At 42.5% G+C, this 14001-nt stretch overlaps 1 protein-coding gene across 5 annotated transcripts in view; it reads right to left on the bottom strand.

Annotated features, from left to right (window-relative positions):
- LOC145978916 (agrin-like) overlaps positions 1-14001 on the bottom strand; it is a 1115983-nt gene that overhangs the window by 557006 nt on the left and 544976 nt on the right. For all 5 annotated transcript variants that reach the window (XM_083111886.1, XM_083111888.1, XM_083111890.1 and 2 more), the window contains exon 2: positions 13630-13665. In XM_083111886.1, coding sequence (XP_082968012.1) covers positions 13630-13665 — 36 coding nt within the window. The remainder of the gene's footprint in view (positions 1-13629; positions 13666-14001) is intronic.

The following is a 14001-nucleotide window of genomic DNA, read 5'->3' as shown; positions in this document are numbered from 1 at the left end:
CACCAGATACTCAGAAAGGTAGCTTTCACCTTAGCTTTAACGATCACAGAATTCTCAAGGCAACAGATACTCCACAAGCTCTCACCTTGGCCTTAGCAATCCCAGAATGCTCAAGATAGCAGATACTCAGCAAAGCAAATTCGCCTTCACCTCAATAATCACAAAATGCTCATGAGAGCAGATACTCAGCAAGGCAGCTTTGACATTTGCCTGAACAATTATAGAATGCCCTGGAACAAACGTACATCACTTTGTGGTCAGACCTTTGATGTCGCTAATAAAATCCAGTAATTAGTAGAATGACGACATATGAAAATATACATGAGAACTTAATACCAAATGTACGCTGAATGCAACATCGGAGCTTGGCTCCTGGTGATGGAGGGGTACGCGAATATGGAATAGAAGGGTGAGAAGCAAGAAGGATTCACAACCTCGTGCATCCACAAAATGAAACAGGATCAGTGACTGTGGGGGGGGGGGGGGGAATTGACTCAAAACGAGTCAAGCGGAAAATCAATAATTAATATGGAATTATCCAATTAGCGAAACTGCCGATTCGCATTCAAATGTTTTGCAACCTGTAGTGAAAGTTGTGAATGCGGAAACGAAACAAGCACTCGGAGCATCAACAGTCGTGGATATTTATTTCGCGGATGTACGTGTGTGTGTGTGTGTGTATACATGTTGAGACACGTCTTGTTCTACAGCATTCTTCATGTTGAATATCATAACAGGAAACCAATTACGGGCTGAAACGTTAACAGGTCAAGTAACGAGACAGTAAACAAAATAGCACCAGTGTAAAGAAAAGGTGTTATCGAATATTTTTTTTCAACTCGAATTATAGCTCTCTTCTGTAATGCTCTCCCGAGTTTCAAATTTGTAGAAATCTTCGCGATTGACATTTACATGTGACCGTTGTGTATATTTGTTTTTACAGGCTCGAATATTGTATTGAATGGATCAATATCCTTGTGATTGTTCCAACATCCATTTCATCAGTTCCTCATTCATCCTCATTGTTGCGATTATACCAAGAATTGCAAAAGTGGCTAGAAATATAAATCCCACTACCATAAAAAAAATTCTGGATCCAGAGTACCCCTAGTGATTTGCAAAACGTATAATGAGATTTTCCCTGTCAGTTGCAGAGCAAAATCAAATTAGCTTTGACTAACTTTGCATACAAATTTAGATATTTCTGTATTCATGTTCCTATTATCTGGGTTAGTTTAAACTTTAAGGAACATTTTTGTTACAAAATAGTGCAAGCATATATTTACACAAAAACTCAACTCCATCTGTGGCTAACAAAACAAGATTTTTTGCGGATTCGGGAGGGGGTGGGATGTTCAGCAAGCCTTCGGTTGTAAATATGATACTTTAAAGATATATTCCAGCTGTAATCACATGCTTGTAAAGCAATGGATGTTCACTTTCATTTCGGATATTGCTGCGTATAATTTTCTTGCAACAACTAATCTCTAGCTGTCAGTGTGATCAGAAAAAGAACCGTATTTCCTGCAGAGGGTTTCGGGTCCCAGAGCCAATAAATCATAACAAATTCAAGGCCCAATGCATTTATTCTAATGTTGGTAACACACGCAAGGAAACGACAAACGATAACAGATTGCTGTTTGAGGCCCATTTGCGTTTTGTCCACGACCAGAAGTTGATTGCATGGTTTCGATGGAGTAGAGACGTTTTCGCTGGACATGGATGAAAGATGATAATAAAAATGTATATGGTGGTAGCAAGTGCGTCTAGTATATAATTTTGTTGAGGGAGAAGTTAACATATCCACCTCTCTATATGAAACTAACGATGTAATTGTAACTTCAGCTACTTTCGGAAATGAGTGACTGTAACTGCGTTATATTTTGAAACGAGCAGCTGTAACTCTGTTACATTTACAAACAAAGTGACTGTAACTCCGATACTTTTACGAACGAGTGAGTGCAACTCCGTTACTTTTACGTACGAGTGAGTGAAACTCCGTTACTTTTACGAACGAGTGACTGCAACTCCGTTACTTTTACGAACGAGTAACTGCAACTCCGTTACTTTCACGAAGGAGTGAGTGAAACTCCGTTACTTTTATGTACGAGTGAGTGAAACTCCGTTACTTTTATGTACGAGTGAGTGCAACTCCGTTACTTTTACGAACGAGTGACTGCAACTCCGTTACTTTTACGAACGAGTGACTGCAACTCCGTTACTTTTATGTACGCGTGACTGCAACTCCGTTACTTTTATGTACGAGTGAGTGCAACTCCGTTACTTTTACGAAAGAGTGACCAACTCCGTTACTTTTACGAACGAGTGAGTGCAACTCCGTTACTTTTACGAACGAGTAACTGCAACTCCGTTACTTTTACGAACGAGTGACTGCAACTCCGTTACTTTTACGAACGAGTGACTGCAAATGCGTTACTTTTACGAACGAGTGACTGCAACTCCTTTACTTTTACGAACGAGTGACTGCAACTCCGTTACTTTTATGAACGAGTGACTGCAACTCCGTTACTTTTACGAACGAGTGACTGCAACTCCGTTACTTTTACGAACGAGTGACTGCAACTCAAGTTACTTTTGAAATGAGTGAAGGTTATTAAGTTACATTTTTAAATAAGTGACTGTAACTCAAGTTACTTTTTAAATTAATAGTTTTCTTTCGCTTGCTTCACAGACATCTGGGACAGATTATAGTAACGTAATTCCTAAATATTTTGAACTATTTTGATTGATTCATTGATTTGGTTTATATTACTTCGTTTTTCTGCCAGGAGTGGCTAATCGAAAAGATAAGGACGAGTGGCAATGTGATGAAGGGACACTCACAAAGAACACCAATGACCGGGCCGAGATTCGAAACCGGGGCCCCTGGCGCCCAAGCCCGCTGTGATAACCACTTCGCCACGGAGGCTTTTTAACTATTTTCAATTGTATAAAATCTCTGCTTATATCTTCACCATATAAATAACCATCTATTATGCCTGTGCACATGTACATTTATTTTTTTTTATTTTTTTTTTACGGTGCTAAATACGCGTGTATATAAGAATGGCACAATCTTCATGGAAGAAAAAAGTTTAAAACGAGGCTTAGCTATATGAGTTAGACTGGTATATTTCTTCTTGCTTTTTATGCTAAATAACCAGAGAACGAAAAGGTGAACAGAACGCGTGAATAAACTTACGAGATAGATAAGAGAGAATATGGTATTCAAGGATGTAGGAGAAAGCTAAGAATGGAAAAAGGGTTGGTGTCATGAAGACAAAATTAATAGTTACAGAACGAAAGAAGCAATGAACAAATCTAGTAGATATAAAGAGAAAGAATCATAGCATGGAAGGACAAAGAGAAGAAGTATTGGTGTGAAAATAAGGAAGTGTGTAAATATTCAAAGGGCTTAAGATCTAAAGAAGGTAAGTTGAAAGTTTTCAAAATGACGGAAAAAAAGCGCATAGAATTCTTATTTCTCTATTATTGTATTCGCGGTTTTAGTAACAATGAGAACTATCTCTCCGGCTCTAGAAGACCAGACTACACTCTGTCTCGGGAATCTTTAGAGTAAGGAAACAAATAGGGACTCGAGGGTTCTCGCAAATAAACGCGTGAGGGGCGGAAGTTAGTGCATGGAGGGGAAAACGCGGCTACAGCTACCAGTCGTTTCCAGCAGCGTGCGCTGCTTTGCTCCATCCGCTCGCTTTCTCCCATTTTCTACAGTTATGCCCAGCCTTGCTCCACAGATTACCGAGACAAGAGTGTAGCTTGGGAGGACGAGTCTACACGAAATAGGGGAGGTGGGTAGAAACATGCACGAAATAACGAAAATGCGATGTGCATGCTCACCCCACTCGTCGTCAATGGCCTACAGGATAAAAATACCGTTTTCGAGGGCTTGTAGCTTCGAGACGCGAGACGCCTCCACCAATGAAAACGTGAGAGGGAACGGAATTGCGTAGAGGGGGAAGCGATTGCTGTTACCAGCCTTTGTAGCATCTGCAGAGATAATTGGGACAGGGTATAGCATCGAAACGAAGCCTCAAGGTGCAAAACGTTGCTGAATAAGATCTTGAAAACCTGCCTCCCTGGTGGTGTAGTGATAACGTCATCGTCTTGTAATGAAGGGGATCCGCGTTCGAAAGCCGGTAGAGGCACATATTAGCTCGGATCGCACTTAAAACTATAGATTCAGTCTCGATTAGCCTATCTGCGCGTACAATGAACTTAAATATAAAAACTCGAACTCTTGAAGTCCTCCACACGCTGCGTACAGCGACACACTGTACATCAAGCAGTGATACCAGATGTATGAAACTTGAATCGAGGAAGGAAAATGTGACCGGGATGTGAGAGCGCGCGAGTGTACACACACGATCCACCATGAACGCGTCGATCGTGCAAATATTGTCGTAACTGTGCACGGGCCATTTCCTCTTTCATTGTTTCACGGCTTTCCCCCAAAGCGATCATTGTTTGCCCGTTACATTTACTCCAGGTTCTCCGTATATAGACACTAGCTCTTCCCTTTCAATATTTTTTCCAAGTCGTTCGCTGCATTGAGCGACTTTCCGTCAGAGGAATTGATTCCCAAACCTTGGATACGATGCTCAATTTTTTTACTGAACGAAATAAGCATATGCGAACCCGCGAAACATTCAAAAAATGAATTTTGAATGCTGTTATACGTAGAAAGTTGCTTGCTTGCTTGATTTGGTGTTTTAAGTTCACTTTATACACAGAAAGGCTAATCGGGACTGGACCTACAGTTTAAAGTAGGATCCAAACCACTATGAGAATCCACCGGGAATCGAACCCGGGACCCCTTGATTACAAGGCGACGACGCTACCACTGCGCCATCGGGGAGGCCCTATAGAAAGTTGCAAATGAAATACCAATAATGACCAATTTTGCTCAGGATAATGAAGATCAAAGAGAAGGTGGCCTTCATAACACCTTTCCGGTACTCCCATGGATGTGGCCAATGCTGTGTGAATGCATTCTTATACCTCATTGTGGAATTCCGTTCTAAAAGGACCTGAGCGTGCGTAAACCTCCGTGGCGAAGAAGTTAGCACAGCGTTCTACGGAGTCAGCGATCCCGGGTTCGAATCCCGGCCTGATTGATTTATTTTACTTCGCATTTCTGCCAGTTTTAGATAATCGCGAAGATGAGAATGACTGATGAAATTGATTTAGGGACGCTAGGCCTGGATTCGAACCCGGGACCTTTGGGAACAGGTGTTTTTTTTTGTGAGTGTTCCTTCACCAATTTCATTATATCACCACTCATTACCATTGTCGCGATTAGACCAAAGCGGCAGAAAAGCGACGTTAAGTAACAAAAATGAAGTCAAATCAAAATCTAAGCTGCAAGAATCTGACTGCCTCATACTTCATAGTCGGCGGGAAATCGTATGAGAGGTGCCATTTTCTACCCATCATTTTCCTAAAACGACTGCGAGTACACCGGATTACAGCCACATACCACCTCTATTTGCTTGCATGCATACGCGCGTCACGCCCCGACTACTAGCGCCGAGTACGGATGCCATCGGAACTTACTTTTTGGACGCTCCTCGTACTTGCTATTAATATTAGTGTTAGAAGTTTATTGTTTATAATACTGAAGGTGTAGTAACGTTTCCTGGAAGGCTTCGGAGGGTAGCAGTGGACAGAGAGAAATAATAATAAAAAGAAGAGAGAAGATAGAAGAGAATGAGACGCATGTATTGGGAAGGAAGTAGAAGGACGCCATCTTTCCTGGAACCAATCAGGAAACTAGACTAACCTTCTTAACAATGGTAATATCAAGTACTAAATCTTTGAAAGTCATCCAGTGACGACCCACACAAGAATGCCCGCTTCCGCCACTGGACACGACGTACTTTAAGCTTAATATCCTTACAACCTACAACTCCGGCAACCGTTAAATAATTCCACCGAAGATTTCGGGAAAAACAGCAAAAGAAACAAGCTTCGACGAAACGATCAGGTCATGACCCTGTCAGGGACAGCGAGGAATTTGTTGGCCAGCAGAAGGACATTTCCCAGTCGCATCACATCATCCCTCCGCACTCATCTCCGGATAAGGGTGGGTGGACGACGATGATGAAGAGCGCCCAGGGTCCGGAGTAAAGAAGGGGGGGGGGAGAACTTTCTTCGGGGCCCGGGAGGATAAGAAATGGCACGTGAGAGGTGGAAGGCCTTGAGCTCCCGGGAGCGTCCGAAGCTATTAGTTCCCTCACGTTGGTTACCGCCGGCAATTTCTCACCCGTCCGCTGCTTCAGGACTGACGGAGAAAGAAGATGAGAATCGATATGTGCCCGGAGAATTTCTTTCCGGAGTTTTCCGTTCGCTGTCGATCCTGGACCCCAACAAATACCATCTACCTTCGCTTCGAAACATTCACGGTGTACAACGGACATGCATTGTAGCTGTAACGCCATTCATTAACTTTGGAGAAACCTAACAGGAACTGTAATGCATTAATTTGCTTTTTTTGGAGAGGAAGACTTGCTTTGTTAACTTTGGAGGCACTTTAACTGTAACGCATTGATTATCTTTGGAGGGTCTTAAAATGAAACTGTAATGCATTCATTAGCTTTGGAGGGGCTTTTAAATAAAACTGTAATGCATTCAGTAACTTTGGAGGGTCTCTAAATGGAACTGTAATGCATTCATTAACATTGGACGGATCTAACTGGAACTAGAACTGAAATGCATCAATAACTTTGGAGGATCTCTAATGAAACTGTAATGCATTCATCAACTTTGGAGGGTCTCTAAATGGAACTGTAATGCATTCATTAACATTGGAGGGAGTTTAATTGGACCTGTAAGGCATTCATTAACTTAGAAGGGTCCCTAAGTGGAACTGTAATGCATTCATTAACTTTGGAGGGTCCCTAAGTGGAACTGTAATACATTCATTACCTTTGGAGGGAGTTTAATTGGACCTGTAATGCATTCATCAACTTTCGAGGGTCCCTAAGTGGAACTGTAATGCATTCATTAACTTTGGAGGGAGTTTAATTGGACCTTTAATACATTCATTAACCTTTGTACGGACTATAAATTTAACTGTAATGCATTCATTAACTGTGGAGAGATCTAACTGTAACAGTGATACTAATACATTCATTAACTTTGAATGGACTTTAACTGGAACTGAACTCATTCATTAACCTTCGAGGGGAACTTTGACTGATACTGGAACACAGGTACTAACTTTTAATTGATTGATTTATTTTTGTTTTAGGTCCAGTTTATGCACAGAAAGGCTAATAGAGACTGGACATACAGTTTAAAATAGAATCCGAACAACTATGTTCTTCCACCGGGTGTCGAACCCGGGATCCCTTGAGTACAAGGCGACAACGTTACCACTAAGCCATCAGGGAGACCCCCGAGGGACTAACTGAACTGTAACACAAATTATGTGGGTAAGAAATAAATTGTCTACTTCATGTTACCAAGGTGGACGTGCCTATATGATTTTTAAATGGGATACAGTCACACGGTCCATGAAACAGGAGCAGAATTTCACGAGTCAATAATTTGGTCAGTTTATTTAACTTTTTCACATTGTTGGTCATTTAGTGTCGTTATAGATGATGATGGCATTAACATACGCAGAACGCATTGAGGTGGTGTTCACACGTGTCATCACAGCGGTCTCAGCCAGCGCCATCTACACAGCCCATCCATTACACGCAGTGCGGTTGTGAAACTTCTTGCAAAATTCTGTGAGACTGGATCTGTTGGAGACATACCTAAAGCTGGACGGACCGGATCTGCTACAGATGAAACGACATCCACCGCTGTTCTGGCATCATACTGCAAGAGTCCACGACGGAAGACCCGTTGAATGTGGAATGAATCGTATGTCGCATCTTGGCTATTTAATACGCTTACACATGTATTTCCAATAGATTTTTAAATTTAAACTTGTTGTTCAATATGCAATCCGTGGCAACACATATGACTTCAGTCGCGTGAAAATTTAACAATATTTAAAGTTATTACTTTCGTTCTCCAAAAAAGTTTTTTCGTTGCAGTCTTATGCCTTACACTTTCTGAGCGTGAGATCCAATTGATTCAATATCGCCTATCAGCTTATATGTACTTCCCTGGATGCTTTGGCCGTTCCTTCTAGTAAATGTTTTATCAGGTAGTTCCTTCTTAACCATTTTTCTCTTCTCGATCACTTCCACCATTGTTCTTCTTTCACCAATTCTAGCACAGTTCCATTTCTTACCTTCTCTGTCCACTCCACGCTCTACGTTATTCGCCATGGCCACATTTCTTAAGCTTCAAGTTGCTTTTCTTCACTTCTTCGTAGGGATCCCGTTCCTGCGTCATACAATACTACATTTCTAATGTCTCCCCGATGGTGACGTCGTTGCCTTGTAATCGAGGTGTCCCGGGTTCGATACCGGAGGCAAAGAGTGGCTCGGATCCCACTTTAAACAATAGGGCCAGTAACGTTTAGCCTGCCTGCGAATAATGTGTACTTCAAACCAGTGGCCGATTTGGAAATAAATTACTGCCGGTATACTCGTATGCACAGGCCTGTCTGTCTTTTGATACAATCCTTTTCTTGTGTGATTTCTTAAATAATACATCCATTCTAATTCACTCTCTTTTATTCCACTAAGAGAGAGAGAGGGTGGAGTGAGAGGGAGAGAGAGAGAGAGAGGAGGAAAAAGAGAGAGAGAGAGAGGAGGAAAAAGAGAGGGAGAGAGAAATGAGCGAGTACATTGCCAGCCATTGAGTAGCTACTTGTGCTCCAATAAATAAGTGCGAATTTTAAATATGCATGCCGGTATGCTTTTTGACATCTAAATTCACTACCGGTATGCCATACCAGCCCCCAATTCGATCACTGCTTCAAACTCAAACACATGGACATACGTATGAAATCATGCATAAATAAGAATGCTAGGAGGACATTTGAATTCGAAAGGAGTGCAAAGAAAAGTAGCGAAAAAACGAACCACGCTCTGTTGTGAAAGTTGAAGAGTGCAGGAAACGAACCTTTTTTTCCCAGTCTTCTCGTTCTTTTTTTTTAAAAAAAGGGAAGCGAGGAATATTGTTAGGGGCCATTTCATCTAACATGAAACATTCATGGTGCAACACAATAGAAAACAAACGTCGTTCCAGAGCGACTATTCAAACGCGATGCAAACAGAATTGGGCACCGGAATTGCCATATTCCGCGAAAAGAAAAGACTGTAATTCCACGCCCTGATAGGATGGAGGGGATATACAAACGGTACGAATGCGAAAGCGGCGTTGCACGGGCGTTCTCATGTGAAAACGATACGGCATTTCCAAGGTTCGCAGGAAGGGGGAGCCCCCTCGTTAGAATGTTTTCTCCAGCGTCCAAAACCTGAAACGTTTCGCTGCAAATGACAAGATTCACGCAAAAAAAGGTGTTTTTTTTTCAAGGCACAATTCCGAACTAGAATTAGGGGAAGGTTTCTCTAAATAGAAACGGTAGATGTCGCATCTTCGTGCGTTTCTCTACATTTTCATTCATGTGGAGGTACACAAGAATTCAATTCTAAAGAAAACACTCGAATTAGCTGACTAACTTGAGACCGTACTAAACGAAAGGAAAATACATTCGGTCTCTTATCTACTTTGAAAAACTTTACTCATTCTTAATTCTTCACAACAGTTCTTTTATGAACATTTATAATAATGTGCAACACAGAACAAATTTAGGTTTATTGGTTTGGTTTGAGTTGGTGTTTTAAGTCCACTTTATGCACAGTAAGGCTAATCGGGACTGGACCTACAGTTTAAAGTGGGATCCGAACCACTTGTGCCTCCACCGGGTATCGAACCCGGGACCCCTTGATTACAAGGCAATGACGCTACCACTGCGCCATGGGGGAGGCCCAAATTTAGGTTTATGTAATTCCTCTCATGGAATTACGACATAGTATTAAAGTCTATACTGCGTGACAGTAGTCTGTGGAGCAACGCCGCGCATAACAGTAGAGAAGGGGAGAAAATAAGTGGGCGAAGCAAAGCAGTGCGCGCTGCTGCAAAGTGCTGGTAGCTGCAGCCGCGTTTTTTACGTCTACGCACTCACTTCTCCTCCCACGCGTTCATTGGTTAAATATATTTTGCGTAAATTATTTGTAATTATGTATCTTTGTGTTCAAACTTGACAGTGGTTTCCTCCAGGTACAGTTTTCCAACCTCACACCACCCCCTCTAGTCACTAATTGCGCAGATGACTTGTTTTCGTTCGTTTGCTCCACATATTCCTGAGACAAAGTATGTATAATCGGCCGTAAAGATAGCAGTTCTTTTTTCTTTATTCTATGTACAACCTTAGTGACAATGAAGTTCGACCAGTCACAAATATAGGAGTGCGTTGTGAAAGAAGGAGAACACATGCATATGCTGAACATATTTTATTCAGCAGGCTACATGGAACAAAGGAAAACATAAATTTCCGCTGCAACGCAGCAATGTATGGTGTCCACACAAAATAAAACATTTTCGTCCATCTACACGTGACATTGAAGTTCGACCACTGTTAGAGGGGATCCTGTTTACCATGGTGTGACGCTGCCCCGTCGGCGAATAACTGTGGCAATGCGTCGGGGCATGCTGCGGACGAGTCGTTCAAGGTATTCCACATCGATGCGGTGCCATTCCTCCTGCAGGCAGGCGATAAGAGCAGCCACTGTCGTGGGTCCCCTCTGTTGCACACGTCGCTTAAGAACACGCCACACATTCTCAATGGGCGAGAGGTCGGGACTCGATGGTGGCCATGGCAGAGTTCGCACGTGATGGCGAGTCAACCATTCTCTTGTCAGCCGCGCTGCATGAGGCCTGGCATTGTCGTGTTGAAAGATGAGACGCCGCCTGTGGAACAGGTACCTTCGCAATGTGGGAAGATGCCGCTCCAGTATGCGTGTATAGGCGTGTGCATTCACAATGCCCTCACAGACGTGTAGTGGGCCAACCCCAGATGCCGTCATGCATCCCCATACCATCACTGACGCAGGTTTCTGTACTCGACGTGCATAACATTTTGCTTCATTCTGTTCCTCCTTCCGACAAATGACTGTTTTCCGTATTTTCCCGTACACAACATTGAAAATGGATTCGTCCGTCCACAAAACCCTGTTCCACTGCCGAAATGTCCATCCCCGGTACATTCGTGCCCACCGTAGTGGATTGCCTTTGTTCAACATGGAAAGGAAGGGTTTACGTTTCGCCTTGTACACTCAGTAACCGCATCGCTGTAGGTAACGGCGAATGGTTCTGGTTGACACTTCAATGTGAAAGCGTTCTCGAGTCCACAGTCGTAATTCGGCCACAGAAACATGATTGTTGGTCTGGATATAGCGCCTAAATATCCGTAGGTCACGCACGCTCAGCAGGCGTTTTCGACCGGGGGCCTTACCTGGCTCTGTAGTACCCGTATTTTGGTGGTGTTTGATGATGCAGTGGACGGTTGACTTGGGTAAGTTCAGTTGGCGCCCTATTTCCCGTTCACTGAGTCCATCCCGTTGCAACTCCACCACTCTTCTTCTCACGGTGTTGTCAATAGGTTTGCCCCTGGCCATGGTGATGATGCACTGCGGTTCCTCGGTGCACATCACGCGCTTATATACGGCGGACTCCCTTATCGTGTCCGTGACGTCATGCTTCCGTCGAATGCGCCACTATCTGGAATTTTTCCGTATGGATCTGGTGCCTGGTCGAAGTTCAATGTCAAGCGTATTGTTCCCCGTTTTCGTTCTTTACGTGACCTTGGGTGCAACATGCTTGGATCACGATTCTTGCCTGCTCACACGCCTCCTCTTACACACATGCGTCACTTCTGCGGGTCACCCATTCCACCGCCTATGCCCCTGTGCATTTAATCACGTATTCCTTTCTGGTCGAACTTCATTGTCACCAAGGTTGTATATGCCCTCAAGAAATTGGGCAATTCCTGAGATCCATGTTACAGAAAATGAATAAGGGTTTGTGACAATATATATATATATACCGATTGCAAGTAGGGTACAAAAATAATGTCTTTCATTTACTTACGCGTTACAAGACGCTGTTGTTGATGTCAAAATACTGAAAAATACTCTGAATATTCGTAGTCGTTGTGCAACACCGTACTCGATAATATTTTTTAAGTTGCAAGTCGAAATGTAGCTAGACTGATAATATGTTCGTTACAAGCTTACTCCTGGTAGGATATGATGTCACGAATTTGAAACATACAAGCTGTCAAATAACTGAGTGCTTAGTGCAGATATGACAAAACTGCCCGAGAGGTGACGCCACTTCCAACATTTAACAATACATCGCAATCTATAGGCAAAGTGGAATGATTTCATTTGTTGCCACACCTCGGTTACTGAAAATTTAAGTTATACTGGATTTAAGTTTCTGGTTTATAATAGACAGACAAAGAAGAGAATGGACTAGAATTGTTAGTTTAAAGTTCCATGTGGGAGGTATTGACATTAGAAATTTTAGATCTTTCGACATTTGTATAGTACATAAATTGAAAATTTAAATTGCTTACTCCCTTCAATTACGAATGTTTGCAAGTATCAATGTCGCAATACGTTATACAGTGCCTTTCATGGTCAAGTCGCCCGTGGAGCGGCGGTTAACGCGCCGGGTAGTGAGAGTGTGTGCGCCGGAAAACTGGATGCAACATCTGCGTAACTGGAACCGCTAGTTATGTAATGAAATACGCTTGTACAGTCACGGACAGTTCTGGGTTTTAAAAATCCCATTAACTTTCGATGGAATTGTTACAACCCAGATGTGTCCGTGACTGTACAAGTATATTGGCAGTTTCAATTAAAATGAGCACCTTTTTACAAGAGGTGTTAGAAATGTTGTCGTCCTGCATTCACACATTTACGCATCTTCGTAGGAAATTTTCACTATCACGTATCAGTTCCTCTTCCGAAATTGCTCCAATTTCTCTCCTGATATTTTCTTGTATTTCTTCTAATGTATGGCTTCAGGTATAGAAGCTTGGTAGCTTGTCACGCAAGCTGACGGAGAAAGTTTTTAGCAATGTGTTCCAATCGTGCTTGCTCGAACGTAGTCTAATTTCTTTCCAGTAAGCACGTTTAACCCTTGCCTTCTTATCATGAACAGACCCTGTTTCCCTAAATTAGTTCACAAGTTTTGCAACACTGTCTCTATGTGGAACAGGAACATCTGTGAATTCTGCTGCAAAACGCCTTCTAATTTCCCTTCAAGAATTCGTAATGATGTAAGAGTCGTACATAAAAAATCGTCGTTCTAAATTGTACGTGCCATTATTAGACAGCAGAAAAGGACAGTAATACGTACACTAAAACAAAACAATCTAAAACACTAGTAAACACCTCAACACTTCACAAGCACGTGGATACTTAAGCACTGACGCGTCCAGTACCAAGGTCAGCGTACAGCTGTGAGTCTAAATGTCGGCAGACGCGCTCTCGCTTCCCGGCGCGCTAGTCGTCGCTGGACGAGCGACGTGACCATGAAAAGCACTGTATTAACACCACTTATTTCCTACTAAAGTTTACCAGAAAATGTAATACTTGTTTTGTTGAGTTACGAGAAAAAATGTCCACTTACCTTCTATGATTGGCGGTCGGGGCTTATAGGATACGTCTGTAAAGAAGAAAAAGTTGTAATTCAATACCACAAAACTTAAGAGTTTCTTATTTGTTAACAGGATGTGGAAGATTAGGATACCTAATTCTAAAGTGCGACAAAATGTGTTGATTTTTTCAAGGTATTAATCAGAAAAAAGTGCCATTATTCGACGTGGGTGCCCATCCCTCCGTGTAAACTCTCCATATCACCAGGAAATTGCAAAAGCAACAGAAGCCAACTCGATCAGCAGGTCCCTCTAAACCTGATAGTCAACAACTGATCAAACGTGACCTGCCATAGCTCTAACTACACTCTGTCTCGGGAATCTGTGGAGCAAGGCCGAGCATAACG

Source organism: Lepisma saccharinum, chromosome 25 (genome assembly GCF_977018435.1).
Source record: "Lepisma saccharinum chromosome 25, izLepSacc3.1, whole genome shotgun sequence".
Taxonomy (NCBI): Eukaryota; Metazoa; Arthropoda; class Insecta; order Zygentoma; family Lepismatidae; genus Lepisma; species Lepisma saccharinum.
The sequence above is the reverse complement of the archived record's forward strand: the minus strand, read 5'-3'. Positions and strand labels throughout refer to the sequence as shown.